The 25,699-nt window shown below is 42.2% G+C and overlaps 1 protein-coding gene across 1 annotated transcript in view; it reads right to left on the bottom strand.

The window, feature by feature from the left end:
• DNAH1 (dynein axonemal heavy chain 1) overlaps positions 1–25,699 on the bottom strand; it is a 799,478-nt gene that overhangs the window by 444,127 nt on the left and 329,652 nt on the right. Inside the window, exons 28-30 of the mRNA XM_030205737.1 lie at positions 23,416–23,529; positions 21,401–21,589; positions 6,126–6,231 (exon numbers count right to left, since the gene is read on the bottom strand). Coding sequence (XP_030061597.1) covers positions 6,126–6,231; positions 21,401–21,589; positions 23,416–23,529 — 409 coding nt within the window. The remainder of the gene's footprint in view (positions 1–6,125; positions 6,232–21,400; positions 21,590–23,415; positions 23,530–25,699) is intronic.

Here is a 25,699-nt window from a genome sequence, read left to right as displayed (position 1 = left end):
TTGCAGGACATAGTTTGGATTTACTTTTCATAACTGAAAATATTGCTAAATGAAAAGGACATTCTTTTTTGTTTCTTTTACAATTTGTTTTAATTATAACCATTTTGAGATTAAAATATTCATATAGCTACAAATGCAAAAATAAATAAGAAATCAAACATCTTTCATTAATAGGGATCTAGTTTCAAAAGTGGCTTCTACTAATAGCTTTGTTTTTCTTTTGTTATATTGTCCACCCACAATTTCATTTGAAGCTGGGGATAATGTAGTGGAAAGTGTTGTAGAGTTACATACTACTACTACTACTATTTAACATTTCTAAAACGCTACCAGGGTTACGCAGTGTTGTACAATCTAACAAAGAAGGAGCTTACAATCTAAAGGACAAAAAAGTGCAGTCAATCAAATTGGGGGCAGTCTAGATTTCCTGGATAGAGGTACAATGGTTAGGTGCCGAAAGCGACATTGAAGAGGTGGGCTTTGAGCAAGGATTTGAAGATGGGCAGGGAGGGGGCTTGGCGTATGGGCTCAGGGAGTTTATTTCAAGCATAGGGTGAGGCGAGGCAGAAAGGGCGGAGCCTGGAGTTGGCGGTGGTGGAGAAAGATACTGAGAGGAGGGATTTGTCCTGTGAGCGGTTTTAGGTGCTGGTTTTAGGTGAGTTTAATACTCATTTTGAAGATGATTTAGATGCTAATACAAGGTTGTTAAAATCTGACTGAGAAACAAGTTTAGAGCAAAAAGGTTCAAAGAAGAGTGACCAAAATGAAAAAGGGGTGAAACTCCTCTTGTATGAGGAAAGACTAAAGAGGTTAGGGCTCTTCAGGTTAGAAAAGAGACGGATGAGGGCAGATATGATTGAGGTCTACAAAATCCGGAGTGGTATAGAATGAGTAGAAGTAAATCAATTTTTTACTCGTTCCAAAAGTACAAAGACTAGGGGACACTTGAGGAAGTTACAAGGAAATACTTTTAAAACAAATAGGAGGAAATGTTTTTTCACTCAATGAATAGTTAAGCTCTGGAACTCTTTACTGGAGGATGTGGTAACAGCGGTTAGTGTATCTGGGTTTAAAAAAGGTGTGGACAAATTCCTGGAGGAAAAGTCCATAGTCTGCTATTGAGACAGACATGGGAAGCAACTGCTTGCCTTGGGATTTGTAGTATAAAGTGTTGCCATGAGTTGGGTTTCTGCCAGGCACTTGTGACCTGGCTTGGCCACTGTTTGGAAAATAGGATACTGGGCTAGATGGACGGTCTGATCTATTTTGTTACATTTGTACCCCGCGCTTTCCCACTCATGGCAGGCTCAATGCGGCTTACATGGGGCAATGGAGGGTTAAGTGACTTGCCCAGAGTCACAAGGAGCTGCCTGTGCCTGAAGTGGGAATCGAACTCTAGTATGGCTACTCTTATGTTCTTTTATTATTATGTAGTTATGTATGCAACACATATTGCAGGGCATAGATTGGATTTACTTTTCATAACTGAAGATATTGCTAAACGAAAAAGACATTCTTTTTTGTTTCTTTTGTAATTTTTTTTATTTATCATTATTTTCAGATTACAACATTCATATAGCTATAATGCAAAAAGAAATAAGAAATCAAACACCTTTCATTAAAGAAACAGGAAATGAATTATATAAAACTTTAGCTCATAACAAAAGGAGCCAAATAGGAAATAAAGAACAACAAAAAAAGGAAATATAGCATATGTAAATACTGAGAAGAATCACAATGTGATTATTAGTTAAGGATATATTTATGGGATACCTCCTTCCATTGGGCAACCCTCCCTAGCAGTCAAAAATTGTAAGAGCTGTTTAGGGTAAACAAACAACAAACTATTATGATGAAAAGTAACAAAACAACAACAAGGAAATGTAAGCAAAAATGTGCCTCCTAATGAAAGAACTCTCAGTTTTAAAAACAAGAATTCCTTTTGTCTAGGCTGGATACTTTTTGACAAATCAGGATAAATATGAACATGAGATCATAAAAATTGCTAATTTATATGTCAATAGAAAAGCCTCAGAACGGTAGTTTGGTCTGGAACCACAGCAAATGTGACTATTATCCATTCCCTGGCCATATCCAGGTTAGACTATTGTAATGCACATGTGCAAGGTATCAGAGCATGAGATAGGCGCCAATCACAACTTGTTCAGAGCTCAGCTGTATGACTGCTGACAAATTCCCACAAGTTTGATCATGTGACACCCCTCCTTTGTACTGAACATTGGTTGCCAATTTCCCACTGTACCACTTACAAGCTAATCCTTTTAACATTTAAAATACTACATTCTAGACAGCCTCCCTATCTTTCTCGCTTACTAGTGTTGAATAAGGGCATAAAAGAATGGAAGTGGAAGGCTCCATGATTACAACAAGCTGTGTTAACACTAAAACCTCCTGAGGCATGAGAAAAGAATGTGACAGACATTAAACATCAGCCAAAGGCACGGCTCCAGAAAGTCTGTGGGAAAGAAAAGGGAGCAATAAGGGGAAACAGATGCAGCATCATGTTCTGCACATGATTAAAGCTTTGTGGTATTCAGAGACTTGCATGGAAAGAAAAGGGTATATAAGACCAATGAGAAATTTGTGTATTAAGCATTCTGACTTCTTTGCCTGTACATTGCTTGTTTAAGCATTCTGATTTCTTTGCCTGTACATTGCTTGCTAGTACAGATATGCTTCCTGTATATCCCATTGATGCTATACAGTAAACTGTAAATTAAGAGGTGAATAAACATCTTATATTAAATGTAAAATTCGTCTAGCCTTTTCTTCACTAGTAACTTATATGCCCTCTAGAAATGTAAGATCCTCAACTCGAAATCTGTTATCTATCACTTCATCAAGGCATATTCGCTTTGATACCATCCATGCTGAGATCTTTGATGTAAACGGATTGCACCTTTGGAATTTGCTTCTGCTTTATCTTCATCTAGAAACTAATATTGATAAATTGAAGACTGGCCTTTAAATCGTTCCTGCTCAAAGATGCTTTCGGAACTGAGCCCTCCTAACCCTTTCCCCTGCTCAAGGTATGGTAGTATGGGTGGCTAGAACGACTCTTTGAGGCTGCAAAGATTCTTTTGTCCTGTTTTTTTTCTTTCTCTTGTTTTGTCCTATTGACATTGTAGTCCCTTCCATTTTTAATGTTTTAGTGATTGAAAACCACTCAGATAGTGTATTATTAAGATGCAGTATACCAAGAATAAATGAAATCTGAATCTTGACCAGGATAGTGGCGTAGCCAGATAACCAATTTAGGGAGAACCCAAGAGCAAAGTGGGTGGGCCAAAAATTTCATCTCTACAACTCCCCCTCCCGGTGCCCCCCTCCTCCACGGTAAATGAAACACATGTGCTGGCACAGATCCGCAAGCCCCGCCAGCCAAAGACCTCCTCCCTACTGAAGAAACTTACATCTTGGGTAGCTGGTGGCAGTGTTCTGGAGCCAGGTGAACAAATTTTGAGTGGGCCTGAGCCCAAAGTGAGTGCCTACATTCCTTTATAGAAAAGGTGCCAATCAGGCACCCTCTGGGTTCATAATTAAAGAATTACTCTCCCTCCCCCTCATTCTACGTGGTGCACCATAGTTAGGTTCCAATTTGGCACCTAACTTTAAGCGCTACAATGGAAGCTAAGTGCCAAAATGGTGGTAAATGGCAATTATCCACCTGATATTCAGCCTACAGCATTAAATAGCGTCTGAGCTGCTCACAGTCATGGGCTGAACTGACCCCGGATATTAAATGCCAGGGCATATGCAGCTCGCTGCATTGAATATTCGGGTACCAGCAGTCACCTAGGCTCGACTCGATTTTAACAACATGATATATGAAGGAACAACATGAAATAACATTAAAACGGTTGCAGACTTATGAGATCCAAGATGGCGACTGAAATGGTGTGAGTGTCAGAGCTCCTGAGTACCTAGGAGAGAAAGACGCCAGAGCCCCGATTGAATAGCATGGGAAAGAGAAAAGGGAAAGCGAAGGCTCTTACCTCCCCGAGCCAAGCTGTAAATCCCGCTGTGCGCCAAACTGTCCTGGAGACCTTTGGAGTGAGGACACTCGGAGAGCAGCAGTCTGCGATTACAGGATCCGCTTCTCTGGAAACGGATCATAGCATTGAGGGAGTCTCGCTTAGCCCTCCCTCCACTACAGCCCGCCTCCCTCGACCAGGAGGAGATATGACGCTGACAGTGGGACAGAGAACTGAGGCGATTGGTGGAATGCAGCCCCTGTTAGCTGAACCGAGAGGTCCTGTTGGCGCCTCAACGCCCGCCAAAATAACATCGGAGGATTTGGCTTCCTCGTCTTTGACTCGAGCTATCACCCCTGAAGGAAGTCGAGAAGCAATAAGGCTGTAGTAACGTCAGAAACGTTCTGGGACGCCATTCAAGGTATTCACATTTCCTTACAAACAACTGCAAATTCTCTCAAGAGAGAAGTTACCGACTTGAAAATAAAACATCAAGAAGTTGAAGTGAAAGTTCAAGAATATATAGATAAGGTAACGATCCTGCAAGGAGAGATTACTAAATTTCAAAATATTACAGCCACATTAATCAAGGAGAGGGAGATTCAAACCCGTAAGCAGTAGGAATAACTTGAGGTTTATAAATTTCCCAAAATCTCCGCTAATTTCTGCAGTGGACATGTTGAGGAAATATTTTGGAGAAGTTTTGGGAATATCTGCAGAAGGTTTTCCACCTGTTGCAAGAGCCCAGTATATAACAGGGACAAAAAAAAAACCTGACGGACAACCTCAAAATTTACCTGACTTAAATTTGACTGAATTTCTAGAAAGCTCCTTGGAGATTGTGACTGAAAGGACTACATTGTTAGTTACCTTTGCCCTAGAGATGGATAGAAATAACATCTTTCGGACATATTTTCGTCATTTAAATGCAGTTTTTATGGGCTCAAGGATTCAAATTTTCCTACAGTCGTTGCAAGTTTTTGTCCATTTGTTTTTAGTGCTCAAGTATTTTGGACGGTCTACAGCTTCGTATATGAGCAGAGCTGTGGTCCTGCGCCTCTATCTGGAGCTTACTGTTTGACCCCTGATGTAGGCGCTTGTATGCGTCAAAACACGGCCCGTGTTGGGTCCTTCCTTTATTTACATCAATAAAGACTGTTGGATTATATTTCCAGTGGTGATTCGTCTTTGGTCAGCCTCTACTTTTGCCTGCTGTGATTCGTCGTTGTACAGGGTTTCCCTGTTTTGTATTTTAGACCCACATAGTTCTTTACATTGTGCTTGGTATATTCACAGTTAGTACAGATGCACTTGCTGCCTCCTATTTGTTCACACTAACTACCACATGTATCACTGTTGCAAAGTGCCATGCAGTGGCGTTCTGTGGTTCACTGCCACCCGGGACGGATCGCTGCTGCACGCACCCCCCCCCCCCCCCCGCTGCAGGGCAACACGGCACCCCCCCCCCCCCCCGGCGTGACACGGCAAGATGGCATCCCCCCCCCCCCCCCCGACCCAATCCCCTCCTATCTACCAGCTCCGTTCACCCGGTGCCTCGCGCGACTCTGCGCTGCTGTAAAAGAAGAAAATCGCCTCATCGGCCCTTCCCTCACTGTGTCCCGTTCTCTGATGTAACATCCTATTTCCTCGAGGGCAGGACACAGTGAGGGAAGGGCCGAGGCGATTTTCTTCTCTTACAGCAGCGCAGACGCGAGGCACCGCACCACACAGCTGCCAGTTGGATGGAGCTGGTAGGGACTCGCTAGCAGAGAACCCCCCCCACCCACCCATTGACACCCGGAGCAGACCGCCTCCACCGTCCCGCCCTTGCTACGCCACTGGTGCCATGAGCTAACTGCAATTCACAGGTGACACCTATTTCCCACCAAATAACAGCCTGTGCAATTAGTGTGTGAAATAGCATGTGCTCTCATGCCAGCACGGTAGTGTGTGCTAATAGTGCACACTAATTCACGGGCTAACTGCTTAGCACAGTTTAGTAAAAGAGCCCCTGAATTATACAGAAATATGTGCAGACACAGGGTGAGACACATGCTGATAAAGATGGAAACAAATACATGCAATCACATACATGGAACAAATATACAAAGAAACACAGGCAAGACTTACCCTTTGCTGCTGGGCCTTCTGAATGGTTGTAATCTGTTGGGCCACAACAGACAACACTTCTATATCAATCCGATTAAATTCATCAAAACAAGCCCATGCTCCAGAACTATGCAGAGAAAAAAAAACAAGATAAAATAAAACAAACCAATAAAAGACAGAAATGGTAGAAAAAAAAAACCTAAGAAAAAATGAGACAGGGAGGACGATACAATAAGAGAACAACAAAAGCTGTCATCTCTACAAGTCCATCACCTTTTTATCCCCTACATTTTACTTAAAAAGCTTTTAGGGTAAATTTTCAGTAGGATGTTTAATTCACATTCTGTGCACCTAGTTCTCAACTCATATAAATTCAGCCAGCTTTCAAACACAAGTTATCTGCATACATTGTGTTGTGATGCTAACATTATGTATATAGACCCATTCTATTATAAATGGTGTAAAGTTTGCTTGTTAGTGCCCATGTGCATTTTTTTTTTTTGGGGGGGGGGGGGGGGTGGTATTCAGCTCACACATTCTCTGTAGTTGCTCAGGGTGAGTTACACTCAAGTACAGTAAGTATTTCCCTGTTCCATTAATATGTGTTAATAGTAAATAGATCTCAATGCATAAAATGGGACCAGCAATAAATAATGTGTGTTAATGTGTGCTAGTGCATGGTCACACAGTAGTGCCTTTCAGTAACTGTAGCCAAGGTCACAAGGAGAAGGCTGAGGGGGAATATGATTGAGGTATATAAAATCCTGAGTGGTGTTGAACGGGTAAAAATGAATCAATGTTTCACTCTTTCAAACACAATGTCTAATAATCACATCAACACACATTATAGACCACTTTCCAAACATCTTTGCCAAGAGCACATCCCTCTCAATATCTGACAACCTAAAAATCCTAGGAGTCACCATACACCGCAACCTGACCTTTGACAAGCAAATCTCAAACACAACAAAGAAAATGTTCCAAACCATGTGGAAACTGAAACAAATTGAAAACTACTTCCCAAGAGAGTTATTTTGCACACTAGTCCAAACTATGGTATTTGCCCATACTGGCTACTGCAACGGAATTTATGCAGAATGCAAGGAAAATCACTTAAGAGACTACAAATGGCACAAAACACAGCAGCAAGACTTATCTTCGGAAAAAATTGATTCAAAAGCGCCCGACCACTACTCCAAAATTTACATTGGCTACCAATTAAAGCTCAAACATCCTTCAAGCTAACCTCTATCGCCTACAGAATAATCTTTGGACTAACACCAAAATACACAACTAACCTAAAAGAACTACCTATACACACCACCATTAGAGGAGCAAGAAACTACCTCACCATACACTTTCCCAAATGTCAAGGTCTAATATACAAATCTTCATACTCAACTAATTTTACATACACTGCCCCAAGACATGGAACTTTATACCAAAAGCCATCAAATATATGAACAATTACTTAACATTTCAAAAACACTTGAAAGCCCACTTCTTTAGAAAGTTTTTCCCGAATGAGAACACATAACTAATCTGACCACCGAATGGCACACCACGATAACTGATCCCTAGCAGATACTGAAGAAAAACAGCCTGAGCTACTATAACATGTTTAACTATAGTAATTTGTAGTGCTGTATGATTCACTCAAACATTTTTCAATTCAATTTGCTCATTCAAATTGGTTTTTCAATTTGATTTTATTCAGCTTAACTAAAATATAGGGGCCCACAGCCTCAGACCTATGCTAATATTATAACAGACAGAGTAACACACACAGGCAGCAGCAATTGAACATTTTAAACATCTCTAAAATGTCTACACTATCTCCACAATTATTGTTAAATATTAAAAATAAGTTCAAAACATACCCCATACCCAACCACCACCACCACAACAAAGAGCACTGCATGAATAAGTAGGACATGATATCAAATTCAAATATATGTTTTCATAAAACAGTGATCCTAAAGCTAACATATTGCCAGAGGAGACCAAGAACCAAAAACACCATGTAATCCAGCTCAGTTCCTTGAGCCTGTGGGACATAGGGCCAGAAAGTCACAAATTTTAGGGCATAGAGGAAATTTTAAAATATTCCTGCCATGAATGCTTCCTTCACCCAAAAAAGTAATTAAACAAGAAGAGCTGAATGAATTTTTTTTCTTAAAAAAATCTTAAACACAGAACAAAAAAAAAACAAAAAAAAACGAGTGTAAGGAACAGAACTTATGCATGAAGGAAGCCTTTCCCTCATTACTCAATAGCTCTCTGTGAAACAGTAGTAATAAGAACAGGCAAGTGTATTTTTATATTATACAACTGCATTCCACAAAACAAAAGGAGCAAGTTCCAACATGCCAAGCCAGGTCACAAGTACCTGGCAGAAACCCAAATCATGGTAACACTCTATACTACAAATCTCAGGACAAGCAGTTGCTTCCCATGTCTGTCTCAATAGCAGACTATGGACTTTTCCTCCAGGAATTAGTCCAAACCCTTTTTAAACCCAGATACAATAACCGCTCTTACCACATTCTCCAGCTGAGAGTTCCAGAGCTTAACTATTCGTTGAGTGTAAAAGTATTTCCTCCTATTTGTTTTAAAAGTATTTCCATGTAACTTCCTTGAGTGTCCCCTAGTCTTTGTACTTTTGGAACGAGTAAAAAATTGATTTACTTCTATTCGTTCTATACCACTCAGGATTTTGTAGACCTCAATCATATCTGCCCTCATCCATCTCTTTTCCAAGCTGAAGAACCTTAACTTCTTTAGCCTTTCCTCATACGAGAGGAGCTCCATCCCCTATATCAATTTGGTCGCTCTTCTTTGAACCTTTTCTAATTCCACTATATCTTTTTTGAGATACAGCGACCTGAACTGAACACAATACACAAGGTGCGGACACACCACGGGCGATACAGAGGCATTACAGTATTTCCGGTCTTATTCATCATCCCTTTCCTAATAATTCCTAGCATCCTGTTTGATTTTTTTGGCCGGCGCCACACACTGAGCAGAAGATTTCAGCATATTATCTACAATGACACCTAGATCTTTTTGCTGACCTGCAAGGTGGACCCTAACAGCAGGTAACTGATTCAGATTATTCTTTCCAATGTGCATCACCTTCCATTTGTCCACATTAAATTTCATCTGCCATTTGGAAGCCCAGTCTTCCAATTTCCTAAGGTCTTCCTGCAATATTTCACTCCACACATGTTTTAACACTATCCTGACACTCTTCTGGTGGGCTACATACAGCTAGTACCATGGCTGTGCAATTTGCATAGGCCATTAATATATTTACATGAAAGGTATGCTGCTTTCAGTCTTGAGTCCATAGATTTTAACATAGTTTGTATCATTCAGGTGCCTTATGACCTTGAAAGGTCCTGCCCAGTTAGCCTGAAATTTATTCTGATGTACTGGGACTAAAACAAGCACCTGCTGGCCCTCATAAAACTCTCTGATTCTATGGAGGATAAGGCTACTGCTTCAAGATATCTGGTAGCAAAGTCCACCACTGTCTATTTCCAGTCCAGTTAGGGACAGCTAGAGGCCCCACTATATCCACAGCTATTCTCTCAAAGGGCTCACTGCTAATGGGTGAAGGTTTCAAGGGAGCTCAGGAGTGATCTTGGGTCTTCCCCACTCTTTGGCACGCATCACAGGTTCTACAATAGTCAGGTACAGCTCGGGATACTCCAGACCAATACAAGTTCTATGTCAATCTAGTGTGTGTGCTGGTCATTTCCTGATGTCCTGCTAGTGGAATGTGTGTGCAATCTGTAGAAGTTGTTCTTTGTACGCCCTGAGCACTATAAGCTGCATTGCCTGCTGTCCCGGGCCTATTAGGATCAACAGGATCAGTCTCTCTGTACAGCAAGCCCCATTTCTATAGGATACGATCTTTACAAGCCTCATTGGTTAGTTGACTAGCTCTCTGCTTCAGGGCTTCCAGGTTAGGGTCAGAGTGTTGTGCTTCCTGAAAAGCATGTCTCTGTCCTATATTAGTATCCATATCTGGAAGGGTCTGTGCTAGTGACTCTGACAAATCAGGGTCAATAGTCTGATCAATAGGTGTGTCAAATAAATCAGGCTATCCCATACTGGTCATAACAAAGTCATGCTAGAGCCAGTGTCCACAAGTCCAGCCACCTGGGTCTGATTCACAGTTACTGGGATACTGTAGTGTTGTGGAAACCCATCTGCTTCCTTGCTTGATGAATGACCAGTAACATTTTGTGCTGTGGCAACTGCATGGGCCTCCTTCGTGGAACTAGAGCCACCCACGAAAGCCACCAGCTTTGGTGCAGGAACTGAAATACTCTTTAGTGCAGGCTTGAGGTTATCTGGGCAATCTGCTTTGACATGTCCTGTACCCCCATACTGATGACAAGGATGCTCATGCTTAAAATCTTTAGGTTTAGGTGGAACACTGGAGGGTTTGCTGACAGTCTCTGAGGTTGCAGGAATATTTGGCTTAGGGCCCTGGCTCCCTTAGATCCTGGCTGCTGTGGATAAGGACGGCTTCTCTTTGCCAAACAGGGATGGTTAGCCATAATGATGTCAGCCAACTCAGCCGCCTTCTCTGGAGTATGGAGCTGGTGATCTTGAACATGTTCCCTCACCTCTGGATGACAACGATGAAGAAACTGCTCCAGGACCATCAGGTTTTGGCAGTCCTCCAGGGACTTAATCTCAGCCACTGCTGATGCTGGTATCTTAGCTGAATTACAAACTCGCTGTGAGTACCATCCACTCCTTTTTGCAAAGTCCAGAACATTAGTATATAGGTCTCGGGGGTAATGGAATAACAGTTCAACAAAGCTTTGCATACTTCCTCAAACTGGGAGCATGTTTCCATGGACAGTCCTTGAAATGCTTCAAGTGCTCTACCAGTGAGCTTTCCTCCCAGATAGCACACCAAGTCTTTCTGAGGAATCTCGTTGTGGTGGCAAATTTTTTCAAAGGCAGTTAGATATCCATCAGTGTCACCTCAGGTATCATCAAACTGGGCAAAAATGTTGGGCCCAATCCGGGCTGTGGATCCTGTTTCTGGCCATGGCACAGAGATTGGGCTGGAGCTTTGGATACAAGCCATTTCCATCTCCAACACCATTTTTAATTTCTGTAGCTGGAACTTCTGCTCCTGACGTTGATGTTCCCGCTCCTCTTGCCGCTGTCGCTCTTCCTGTTCCTATTCCTTTCGCTGTTGCTGGAATTAACGCTCTTCACACCGCTGTTCCTGTTCTTCTCACTGCAGCTGGTCTAGCCGCTGTTACTCTAGCATATAGATCTGCTGGATTTCAGCTGCTGTGGTACCCGGCCCTGCCAACTCACGGGCCTCTGCCCACAAGGGATCTGCTCTCATCCCAGGAGAACTCTGCACAGGACGGTCCTGAAGCGTCTCCTCGCTAAGGTTATCTGGTTGCTCTTGTGTTAGGTCAGGCATATCCAGTGTGAGGGTTGCTACCAGCCACCATCAGCACGCTGCTAATCTCCTAACACTACCAAAAAAAAAAAAGCTGAACTGGGAAGGGACCATGTTACACCAGTCCATGGATCGTGACTATGACCCACACACTGAGCCTGACAATCCCACCACTGTCACAAAAAGTACGACAAGGTCTGTCTGTGTATGGCGTGATCAGAATCAAGGTTCCGTGGTCTTGCTTAAATTTCAAAAACGTTTTCCCCACTAGAGGTATGGCAGGATACGCATACAGAAGACCTGTCCCCCAGTTGAGGATGAAGGCATCTGATGCTAGTCTGTCGTGGGCCTGAACTGAGGGACCTTGTGGTTGATCTGAGTAGCAAAAAAATCCAACGAGGGGGTGCCCCACGCTCGGAAGACCTTGCAGTCTATGTCCATATTGCGAGACCAATTTGAATCGAATTGTCCACCACTGAAGAGAACATACAAGCTCTGGGGACACTTGGATGATATCTTCCAGGTTCCCCGTGGCTGGATACCACTGAGAAGTCAGGGTCCATTGAGTTGATCTCATGTGAAGACTTGTCATAGGTGTAACATTCACTGAGGAAGCCATGTGGCTCAACAATTTCAACATCTGAAGAGCTGTGACCTGCTGAGAGGCTCAAATCTTGGAAGCAAGTGCGACAAGAGTGTCCGCTTTCATCTCCGGGAGGTAGATTCGAACTTCTGTGTATGAATTCCAATCGCTAAACAGGGTGAAGATGGGACTTGGGGTAGTTTTGAATCCTAGTAGCTTGAGCACCCGAATAGTCATTCACATGGACTCTTGAGTTCTGTCCAGAGAGGTGCTGTTTACCAGCCAATCGTCGAGATATGAAACATGGACTCCCAGTCTCCACAGAGGATGCTGCAACTACCGCTAGACATTTGGTGAAGACCCTAGAAGCTGATGAAAGGCTAAAAGGCAACACATGATACTGAAAGTGATGTGTTCCCAGCCGAAATCGAAGATACTTCAGGTGGACTGGAAGTATCGGGATTTGAGTATATGTATCCTTTAAGTCCAGAGAGCATAGCCAATTGTCTTTCTGAATCATTGTCAGGCTAGGGATTTGTTCAGGGTCCTAAGGTCTAGGATGAGACACATCCTCCTGTTTCTTCTGCACAAGAAAGTACTTGAAATAGAATCCTTGCCCTTCTTTCCCTGGTGGAATGGGTTCAATTGCATGGGCCTTCAGAAGGGTGGAGAGTTCCTCTGCAAGTACCTGCCTGTGCTGAGAGCTGAATGAATGAGCTCTCGGTGAGCAATTTGGAAGTTTTTGATACCAACTGAGTGCATATCTGAGACGGACTATTTGAAGAGCCTACCGGTGGAAGGTTATAAGAGGCCACCTTTCAAGGAAAAACTTCAGCCTTCCCCCGACCGGCAAGTCCGGGATGGACACTTTGACTACAGCTATGCTCTTTTGGAGCCAGTCAAAAGCTCATCCCATGCTTTGGCTGGGGAGCAGCATGGGCCTTAGGCACACGCTGTTGACATGAATGAGTGTGCTAGGGCTGATCCTGAACAAGCTGGTGAGCCAAGGGGTTGTACCTACACTTCTGACAGTAATAGGTACGCCTCCTTGGTTTGCCAAAAGTCAAGGAGACAGATGCAGAGAGCGCCCGGTGGGAGAGAGAAGAGATGGCAACAGTATGTTTTTTGATCTGGTCATGACCTCCTCAAACTTCTCTCCAAAAAGGTTATCCCCTTGGCATGGAGCATTCACCAACCTCTGCTGAACAGAATGTTCCAAGTCAGAAACACACAACCACGAGAATCTGTGAATTCCTTTACTCTGAGCGGAGACCCTGGATGCCACATCAAAAGTGTCATGTGCCCCTGGCCAAGAACTTTCAACATGCCTTCTGCTGCTTGACCAACTTGCGAAGTAACTCGGCCTGCACCGGAGGTAGCGTCTCAGCCAGGTCTGACAACTTGCGCACCAAGTTTTGCAAGTGGATGCTCATGAAGAGCTGGTATGATTGTATACGGGAAATGAGCATTGAGGCCTGGTACATCTTCCTCCCAAAAGAATCCAGGTTTCTATCTTCTCTACCTGGGGCGCCGAGGCATAGTCCCTGGAGCTTCTGGCCCTTTTGAGAGCAGATTCCACTACCATGGAACTGAGAGGCAACTGAGGCTTATCATATATGGCCGACAGGTAAGGAGCTCCGTAACGGGCTCCCGAGTGGACAGATATACCTAGGTCATCCTGACCGGACCGGAACGGAGATACACCGAGGCAGACTGGTGAATTATTAGACCATGTCAGCTTAACTAACGCAAAACCTGAGGCTGATTAGGACCGACTCAGGCACCGGAGACCACAAGCAACCTGACCTACCTGAACTATCCTTGGGCCACGTTGTCGCTATATCGGCTGATATGAACGTGTCCCAGAGGTCCAGAAGGTAGAGGCGAAGTTTCCCCTCCCGACACGTCTTCCCCAGACAACTGCCCCGCACCGGAGTGTGGTGCCTAGAGGATCACTGCCAACTACTTATGCTCAGCACTGCTTCGGATCCCGACACCCCAGAGCAAAGCGGCGGAAGCCGAAGGAGTACGGCGGAGGAGAAAACACCGGTGGGGCGTCCAAGTTGGAGGAGCAAACGACACCGGGCCCACACGTGTGCAACCACCCACTGGTCCCCCCTGAGCAAAGCAGTTATGGAGGGACTCAGCACCGGGCGCGACAAAACACCGAAGGACACGGGACGGACTGGAGACACATTGGGGCAAACTGGTGAACCATCCCTAGGCCACGTTGTCGCCATTTCAGCTGATCCCGCGTGTCCCAAAGGTCCAGATGGAAACGGCGAAGTTTATCTTCCCAACCCGTCTTCCACAGACGACCGCCCCACGTGGCTGACACTGAGAGCCAGAACAAAGGTAATCAAACCTTGCGGTCTCCGGGGACCTCGCTCGTGGGAGGCTTTAAGTGGAGGACAAACGATGCAGGTGAGCTGAGACTCGGTTTTTGCATTTTTTCTTTTCTTTTTCTTTCTCCCTGCTTTTCATTTGAAATGACTTTCTGAACTGCAGTAGCCAATCCCCGGAGCCTTGCGATCGTTGAAATCGCACCTACCCAGACATTTTTTCTCCTGGAACTATCCAATTTCAGCCAGAGACTCTATCTAAACCCAGGCATTTTTCCTTTTTCTTTCTCCTTGCTTTTCATTTTCATTTTCAATTAAAGTGACTTTCTGAACTGCAGTAGCCAACCCCCGGAGCCTTGCGATCTTTGAAATTGCACCTACCCAGGCATTCTTTCTCCTGGAGCTATCCAATTTTAGCCAGAGACTATCTAAACCCAGGCATTTTTCTCCTGGAGCTATCCAAAGTCAACCAGAGACTCTATCTAACCCCGGCAGTCTCCTGAAGCAGCCCAGTACAGGACTGGTACAATCCAACACCGGACCTTGGACTCTGCCTGACTCCGAACTTCCCGACAGCAGAGCTCATTGCTGCCTTTATCTGTTGATAGCACCATACTAAAATTATATAGCGGTACTAGAGAGAAATTTCTCAGCAGCAGAGCCCATAGATGGGTATTTGTTGACATTGCCTTACTAATATAATATAGCGGGGTACTACAAGGTAATAACTTAGTTACCAAACCTTACTGATATTATATGTTGTTATTGCTTTGTAAGCACTACAGTACCTAAATGTAATAATTTTGCTGTCTGATGGTCACTTATTAGCTTAAAACTAATACCGCTTAGAGTTGATACTGCTCGGCGTTAATACTGCTTAATATTGATACTGCTTAATGTTGATACCGCTTAATGTTAAGACTGCCTAATGTGGATACTGATTGAAATTATATTCACTCACTGCTTAATGTTCACACGGCTTGATATTGAAACTGCCTAACGCTGTTACTGCTTGATGCTTTTACAAAAGTTCACTCACTAATACCTTCAGGCACAACCAAACTCCACGTACGACAGCCAATATGAACACCAACAAGTTGCTCATGATAATATACTTCCTCCCCCTAATCTACCACGCATGGACTACTCCCAACATAAACAACAATCTACTCACAACACACAAACCCTACAGACAACCCACACACAGCTCACCGGACCAAAAGAACAACAACCAACTAAAAGGAAAAACAAACACATACGGAAATAACCAACAGAAAGAGAAGAAAGGGCACAACAAAACCAGATATCAAGAAAACAGACAACTAATAAAAATTAACACATCAATGTCCCGAACTGAACCTTACCACTCAATCCAAATGGGATACGTAAACGCCAGATCAGTTGTAAATAAAACAGAGACTATAACAGACTGGATCACCACAGACAATCTCGACCTCCTATTCATCATTGAAACCTGGATCCACAACCTTAAAGACCCCATAATCTTAGATTTATGTCCACCAGGATACAAAATCACCCACTGGACAAGAAACGGAAAAAAAGGAGGAGGAATAGCCATAATATACAAATCCGAGTTCACCATTACAACCACAGCTGAATCCATTCTGCCACAACTTGAAATCGCCTCAGTAAGAATTAATCACCCAAATTTGCAGGAACACCTTAACGCAGTACTACTCTACAGACCACCAGGCAACTGGCAAGATTCCCAAACACACTTTATCTCGAACACTTGTGTCTCTACCTCAAACCTTATCATAATAGGAGACATCAACCTGCACTTTGAAGGTCTCATCTCAACAAGCACCCAAGAATGCAAAGAATTCTTACAACTATGGGATCTGCACGGACAAAACACGCAACCAACTCACAATAAAGGACACACACTAGACATTATCACACACAAATTCGACCCCGACTCAAACCTTATATTAACAGATACAAAATGGACACCCGCACCGTGGTCAGACCACTATAAAGCAAACATCTCCCTCCAATGGTGAACGAAAAACTCAATTAACAAACAGGAACGAAAAGCATACACCACGAGAAGGAAAATAGACCCGGTAACATTCTGGCAACAGATCTACCACAATGGATGGACAATTAAGACAGATACAAACCAATTTCTCCTAGACTGGGACGATAGATGCAGATTAATATTAGACAATATTGCCCCAACTCAAACCAGAACCTCACACAGAAAGAACTCAATACCATGGTTCAGTGAAGACCTGAAAAAAACTTAAAACACAAGTTAGAAGGTTAGAACATGCATGGACTAAAAAGAAAGATGACCCCACACTTAACGCCTGGAAACAACTTCAAAGAAAATATAAATATACCATAAGACAAACTAAAAGATTATATTACAAAACCAAAATCGGACCAAACTACAAGGACACACATAAACTCTTCCAACTCGTGAATCAACTACTAGATATCACACCAGTCACAACCAACAGCAAAGATACACCAGGAGCAGACAATCTCGCGAGATACTTCAATGAGAAAATCATAAAACTACGACTCAAAATACCTGTCAGCACCATTGATTACGCCGATCTCCTTGACTGTCTAGATCCAGACCCTGGAATATATCTAGCAGACAGAACTTGGACCAACTTCGAGATACTATCGGAGGATCTCATTTCCCAAACACTCAAAAGATTCGCCAAATCTCATTGCAAATTAGACGTATGCCCAAACAACCTTATGACATCTGCCCCACAACAATTTATAACAGACCTAACGAATCATTTGAACTACATGTTACAAAATGGACTCTTCCCGAAGGAGAAAGGAAACATTCTACTTACCCCCATACCCAAAGACACAAAGAAAAGTCCTAGTGAACTAACCAACCACAGATCAGTAGCATCCATTCCCTTAACAACCAAACTAACAGAAGGAATGGTGACCAAACAACTCACAAATTATTTAAACAAATTCTCAATACTACACGACTCCGGATTTCGGTCTAACCACAGCACTGAAACAGTACTAGTTACCCTCATGAATAAATTCAAACAATTGATCGCAACAGGCAAGAACATACTACTCCTACAATTTGACATGTCCAGCGCCTTCGACATGGTTGATCATGGAAAACTACTACATATCCTAGAGTACTTCGGAATTGGAGGCAACATTCTCAGTTGGTTCAAGGGGTTCCTAACCACACGATCATACCAAGTGACATCGAACTCCACCACATCAGCCACATGGATACCTGAATGCGGAGTTCCACCCAGGAACACTAAAAAATCATCCCGCACATTCCTTAATCTTCACTTCCCCAACTGCAAAGGTCTAAAATACAAACTAACGCATGCGTCAACTTTTTCCTACCTGAGCACACAATTCTGGAACGCGCTGCTGTGCAACTTTAAAACGATCTACGAATTAACTAACTTCCGCAAACTACTGAAAACCCATCTCTTTAACAAGGTATACCACAAAGAACAACAAATGTGAACTCCTACACATATAACCAGAATTGCCTTACGATATTTGCTTGTTTATAATAACATCATGCTTTATCATTATCATGTAACCCAAGATCCTTATGCAATACTAAATGTCTGTTTTCTTATGTATTTCCACTATTCATGATATAATGTAAGCCACATTGAGCCTGCAAAAAGGTGGGAAAATGTGGGATACAAGTGCAATAAATAAATAAAAAATAAATAAAAACCAGGTGCGTTGTGGATTCGATTCGATTCTGGGTGCAGCTGGTCTCTTGATAACATTACGAACAGGAGGCCGCCTTAACCCTAGTCCCTGAAGAAGGAATACTGAAACCCACGGCGTCGGGCGAGTTCAGGGGAAGGCAAAGAGTTGGAGATTCATTTATTTTCAGACACAAGGAGATAATGCGGACACAGCATGACTCAGATTAAGTGTTCATTAAATATTTTGACATTAACTACCTTAAGATAATCATTGGTATTGACGAACATTGGGGCAGGTTGTACTTTTTTGAATTGCACATAAGGCTGGTTGGATATTGTTGTTATATCAATTGAAGAATTACACCAGTCTGTTAGCACTTATTCGGTGATTCACCATGAAAAAATGAGTAACCCGATGAAAGAAGTGCTACACCACTAAGCAACAGAAAATTGACTGTGCTTTTTATAGTGGGACTATCTGAGGATGCTCTTAAAAAATTAAAAAAGAAACAAAATTATTATTCATAGGTTTATTATATCCTGGTTACAGCAGTTTGTCACCTATTAAGGGTATAGCAGCAGCCACGCTTACCGATGTTCCCAATGCCAGTACGACACTCGATATCAATGCTGACGCCAGCGTCAAGGAACCGAACTTGGCTCCATAAATCTTCTAACAATGAACCTCTCTGGAAATCTGGTCTTCATGCGAAGACAGAGAACACAGCTAGTGAGGCTATGGTCAGGCCCAAGACACTGTAGACACCAAGAATGGATGTCTTTCCCAGAGACTGACCGATTGCACCGGGTACAGCGCTCAAAGCCACTGGGAACTTTCACGGACATAGAAGGAAAAACTTCCTCGGCTAAATTAAATGAACTGATGGTGACTGAAAAACGGGCAAGGCACGACAAAAAACAAAGGGAAAGTTCCCGACTGAAGTTAAGGCCTAAAAGCGACATGATGATGATGAAAAGTAAAGGAAACTTTAACCCGGGAAAAAAGAACTAAAACCTTAAGGGAAAGTAAAGAAAGGAGGTTCCACAACAGGAACATAATAATGGGAGAAAAAAAAATATACGTAAAATAGCCGAAAAGCACCAAAAAAGCTCTTTAGGACTGAGCGATGTAAGAGACGGCAAAAAAACAAACCCTCTCCTCACCATGGTAGAAAAAGAGCGTTCATGCGGCAGGTGGGGAGGTACTCGCACATGCATGGTGGAGCATGTCTCGCTCTCCACAAAGCTCTCTTTATACTTTTATAAATCCCAGACCGGGCAACACGGGTCGGCATCACCCACTTGTAAGAATTAATAAGCCTGCTTGTCCTCAGAGAAAATAGGACCGACTATTATATGGTCCTATTTATGTGGTTAACCTGGCCAGTTAAGAGCTGAATATCGGCACTTAACCAGTCAAGTGCCAACTCCACCCCCAGAGCACCTCAAAATAGCCACTAATATTCAGCAGCACTTAACTGGTTAAGCGCCACTCAATATCACAGTTGTGCCAAACACAAATCCGGCTATGGAGCTGAAGATGTTCTGGGGGTGGAGTCAGCACTTGGACGCTTTAAGTGTTGATATTCAGCCCTAAAGTGGACAGGTTTACCGCATAAATGGGACCGCATAAAAGTCTGTCCTATTTTTATGCGGTAACCAATGGCTGCATAAGTGATGAATATCAACTTAAGAGGCTATCCTGCTTATAATCGAAAGAGAAAAACGCCTATATTCCGACCTAAATCGGGACATGGACGTCTTTCTCACACGGGTGCCCAAATCGGTATAATCAAAAGCCGATTTTGGGCGTTTCCAACTGCACTCCGCTGCGGGAACGAATAAAGTTGATGGGGGCGTGTCGGAGGCGTGGTGACGGCGGGACTGAGGCGTGGTTATCGGCTGAGCAGAGATGTGCGTGCTCGGCCGATAATGGAAAAAAGAAAGGCGTTTTTAGAGAGAATTTAGGTCACTTTTGTTGGACCCGTTTTTTTCACGAACAGGTCCCAAAAAAGTGCCCTAAATGACCAGATGACCACCGGAGGGAACTGGGGATGACCTCCCCTGACTCCTCCAGTGGTCACTAACCCCCTCCCACCAAAAAAACCCGAACGTTAAACACTTTTTTTCCAACTTGTAAGCCAGCCTCAAATGTCATCCCCAGTTCCATGACAGCAGTATGCAGGTCCCCGAAGTAATTTTAGTTTAGTTGGTGCTGCGCGGGACCCATGCAGAGAGGAAAAATCGGAAGAAAAAAAAAACAACCAAGTGCAGTCAGGGACGTCTAAATTACCAGGATAGTAAAAGGGGGAATCAAACCAGCAACCTTCTGATTACAAGCTCAGTGCTCTAGCCAGTGCACCACGTTATTCAGTTTCTTAGACGTCCTTCCCTTTCCATTAAGTCCCTCCAAGTTTCTGTCAGCCAATCACAGCTGTTTAGCGGACACCGATGTCAGCTAAATGAGCTGTGATTGGCTGACAGAAACTTGGAGGGACATAATGGAAAGGGAAGGACATCTAAGCAGTGGTGCACTGGCTAGAGCACTGAGCTTGTAATCAGAAGGTTGCTGGTTCAATTCCCCCTTTTACTATCAGTTTAATTTGGACGTCCCTGACTGCACTTGCTTGCTTGTTTTTTTTTTCTTCCGATTTTTCCTCTCTGCATGGGTCCCGCGCAGCACCAACTAAACTAAAATTGCTCTGGGGACCTGCATACTGCTGTCATGGAGCTAGGTATGATATTTGAGGCTGGCATAGAGGTATCTCAGGGGGACCAGTGCACTACGAATGCTGGCCCCTCCCACGACCAAATGCCTTGGATTTGGTCGTTTTGAGCTGGGACGCTTCGGTTTCGATTATCGCTAAAAAACAAAAACGCCCAGCTCAAAAAACGCCCTAATCCAATGTATTTTCGAAAAAAAAGATGGACGTCCATTTTTTTCGAAAATACAGTTCGGCCCGCCCCTTCACAGACCCGTTCTCAGAGATGGACGTTCTTACACATAGGCGTTCGCGTTTGATTATGCCCCTCTATGTTTTAACCAAAAATAACTGGATATTCAAAACCAAATCCCACAGGTCTCGGCTTTGAATATCTGGAGATAACGCTGTCAGCAGTGGGCAAAACACTCACCACAAATGGCTGAATACTGACCCCAAAGCTCCCAATTTCATTCAATAAAGCTTTGAAAATGTACTCACTTCTTTTCTGCCATGCTAACATACCTGGCAAGACCCTTGAGGAATTTGCCCATGGCCATGAAGTCCAGTTGATCAGAACAGTTGAAGACGACAGTTTGAATGGCCAGAGCTTTCCCAAGATCTTTAGTTGTTTCAGTTTTCCCTGTTCCAGCTGGTCCAGCAGGGGCTCCCCCAAATTTTAGGTGGAGGGCGCCAGTCAATGTCAGGTAACATCTACAATCATTAGGAAAACAGCTAAGAGTTGTACAACTCCTTTCCAGAGTTCAATTAGAGATTAGTTTAAACTAGCATTGTCCTCTTTCAGTTACAAAGAAACACAAAACAAAAAAGCAGATCTAATGAATGCAAATGAGAAGTATTTAAAACAAAGTACCTACTCCTAATGTCATAGAACTATAATTCCTAGGAAACATGTTTAGGGGGCAATTTAATAAGGAGCCACCTATTTTTAGGTGCTAAGAACACACATACAGAATTTTAGTTATTTATTACTATCACTACAACTGCTACTCTATCCCTATTCTATAATAGGATATGGGTGCCAATATGCTCTTATAGAATACTAGTATAATCTGGCAATGGTTCACCTTACATTTAGGCATGTGTAGTTAAACCAACCATAGAGCTGGCATAACTGCTGGAATACAACAAAACAAAACTCTCTCATGTAATGGCAAAAAATAGTAATTTCAACAATAGACTAAAGATTCTGTGAAGTGCATCTCTTTTAAAGGGAATTAAGGGAAAAGCCTCTGAATTTAACCCAGCCTCCAACCCAAGTGGTCATTTAGTAATAACAAGGGTTGAGAAAGCTTCTGCTGGGATATACATGGAGTAAGAGCACATGTAACAAGGTATGCTGTAAGTCACACATATAAGTGGGAGCCCCGCTCATGCTCCACCCATACATACACCCCTTTCAGTTGTGTGGAATAGCAAATCACATTACAAAATTGGGACATGATGTTGGAAATGTTGAGGATTATGCACACCAGATGCAGGTACCTTTAGAAACAGGACTTGAGATGCATTTCTTGGACTTTGTTTTTGGACTTTTATATAGAGAAAAAAGTTAAAGAAAAAATGTTTTGATTATTTGGGATTCAATGATTAAAACCAAGAGATGGATAATATACCATTGAGCCTACATGTGTTTGACTACAGTTGCTTTGAGACTTTTGAATTGTGCGGTGTTGGCAAGATACGCTTGTTTTTAAGAGAGAACACCAAACTGGCAGCTACCAATTGTTTTATCAAATATCCTTTTCAGACTCCTGATGCAGGCAACATTGGCTGAAACAGAGTCTGGGATTTTAATCAATAAAGATGTGTATTACTGTCACATCATCTTTTCATTTTTCCAAGTCACCTTCTTTGTGTCTTGTGTGCATATTGAGACTGCAAAGTTTTGTGTTCTTCTGTTTTGGCATCTGAGTCTGTCTTTACTTCATACATTTTCATTTATGTTGGTGACAGTTTGCTTCACACTGTTTGACTCTTTAGTGGTATCTTGGGTCTTTTTGTGGCAGATATTCACATATTATTTACATATAAAGAGAGTATGGTAACAGAGGAATTTGTTCTAGAGGCAAGTGAGCAGTGAAATCTCAGTAAAACAATATGTTATTGGGATAGACAAGATTATTTTATCTGTCAGGGTAACAGTGACCTTCAGTAATTGTGGAAATTCAATGTTAATATTATCGTTTATTATTTACTATACCGTTACTTATTGCTAGCAAAACAGAACAGTTTACATAAAAGAAAAATTTTAAACATATAAAAAACACTCATAATAACATCTAGGAAATCCAATAATTGATAGGAAAGCACAGCAAATCAAACATACAATAATTAATAACAAACTAATAATTCTGAATAACCACACGCTTAACATGTATCATAATTCAGGCTATAAGACTGACATCTCTTTCCTAATTTGTTTTTTTATAAAGAAGGGATTCCTTTAACTTTCTATGAGGAAAGTGGTCACTAGGAGGCAAAGATAACAAGTTACTCAGGCATAGGTATTACTTTACCTATCTGTGAGAGGAGTGATCACCAGTCGCCCACTGTTTCCAAGGTATTCATAGCCATAAAGAAATTCAGCATTCACAGCTCGAATATAAAGATCATCCCTAGTCCAGTAGTACCTAATAACAGAAAAGCATGATGTATTGCCATAAACAGAAATGGAGAAATATTAAGACATAGCATGGATTAAAATCAACAAGAACAAATGCCAAGTATTACATTTATTTATTTAAAATATTTATAACCTGTTCTATCCACCAACATAGGCAGGGTACAGACAAACACATACATAAAAATAATACATAAAAAAAACAAATAAAATAAATAAAAACAACATACACTTGCATCACATCTATCAGACTTGGCAATCGCCTTTACGGTATTATGTAAGCCACATTGAACCTGCTAATGGGTGGGAAAATGTGGGATACAAATGTTTCAAATAAATAAATAAATAAATAAATATAATGCAGACATAGTTAAGAACATAAGAACATAAGTGTTGCCTTACTGGGACAGACCAAAGGTCCATCAAGCCTAGCTTCCTGTTTCCAACAGTGGTCAATTCAGGTTACAAGTACCTGGCAAGATCCCAAAACAGTACAATACACTTTATGCTGCTTATCCTAGAAATAAACTGTGGATTTTCCCCAATTCCATCTTAGTAATGGCTTATGGGCTTTTACTACTACTTCTACTAGAACCTATCATTTCTATAGCGCTACTAGACATAGCGGCGCTGCACACTTGAACATGTAAGAGACAGTCCTTGCTCCACAGAGCTTACAATCTAATCAGAACAGACAAACAGGACAAATAAGGGATAAGAGAATTACTAAGATGGGAATGATAAAACAGACATTGGTACTGAACAAGTGAATAGGGGTTTGGAGTTAAAAGCAGCATCAAAAAGGTGGGATTTTAGCCTAGATTTAAAAACGGCCAGAGATGGAGCTTCATGTACTGACTCAGAAAGTCTATTTCAGGCATACAGTGCAGCAAGATAATAGGAACGGAGTTAGCAGTGGAGGAGAAAGGTACAGATAAGAGAGATTTACCCAATGAACAGAGTTCCCGGGAGGAGTGTAGGGACAGATAAGAGTCTTTTAGGAAGTTATCCAACACTTTTTAAAAACCCTGCTAAGCTAACTGCTTTTACCACATTCTCTGGCAATGAGTTTAATTACTCATAGCAAAAGCTTTTTCAGGTGCATTAAAAGCAGAAAGCCTATGAGGGAGACAGTTGGACCATTAGATCATCAAAGAGTGAAAGGAGAACTCAAGGAGGACAAGGCCATAGCACAGAGATTAAGGAAGGGGGGAGTTATCAATGTGGGGATACTGCTAAGATGGGTTATTTTACCATAAGCTGTGATATTTTAGCAAAGGGTCCCATTTTATGAAATGAGATGAAATGAGACTCAGTGCTAAAATAGCACAACTTGTGGTAAAATAAACCATAGTCCACGATGATAATTCCCCCTCTCCCAAATGAATTCTTTACTTTTTTTTTGTTTTTTAACTGAGGAGGATATAAGGGAACTAGCTACCTGTGCAAAAAATTTAATTTAAGGGTGATGATACGAAAGAACTAAAAGAAATCTCTGTGAACCTGGAAGATCTTCTAAACAAAAACGACAAGTTAAAGAGCAGTAAGCCTCCTATTGGTAATCTGTAACTTGGTAGATACTCAAAATATAACAAAAAGCGAGCTTATGTTTTGGTATAGGCTAACAACGTAAAAAATAAAAATCGGGGGGAAAGACCTCAGAAAATGGTGACCATCAGCTGCAAAACTGAAGTGGCTGAATCTTGCTGGTCACAGATCTTCTCTATAATCATCGGTCGTAAAAACCCCCAAACCAACCTAAGTGTGGTTGTGCAAATCTTTTTTGTTTTCTTATTGCATTGTGTAAAAAAAAAAAAGGAAATTTCATCCAATCAATAAACTCTCCCCACCGCAATACTGTAGTGTTAGTTTGAAAATTCAGCTTAATTGACTGAGCTTGACTGCATGCGATTGTCCCAGGAAGGCATCCACACTTAGGTTGGTCAGTGGTCCTCCTTTCACCAGTCCATGACTCCAGTTTCAAAGATGGTGCCTGCTATCCCATGATTTTACTTTCAAGAAGATCTTTTCACAGCAGTATAATGCAAGTGATGGATCTTGTAGTTCCCTTTCCCTTATATTTTTCACGTTCAAGTGTACAGCGTTGTGTACGTCTAGTAGCGCTATAGAAATGATAAGTAGTAGTAGTATATTTTTGCAATAGGCAATTTTATATTGGT

Source organism: Microcaecilia unicolor, chromosome 6, assembly GCF_901765095.1.
Source record: "Microcaecilia unicolor chromosome 6, aMicUni1.1, whole genome shotgun sequence".
NCBI lineage: Eukaryota > Metazoa > Chordata > Amphibia > Gymnophiona > Siphonopidae > Microcaecilia > Microcaecilia unicolor.
Note: the sequence above shows the minus strand (reverse complement) of the source record. Positions and strands in the feature narration are given on the sequence as shown.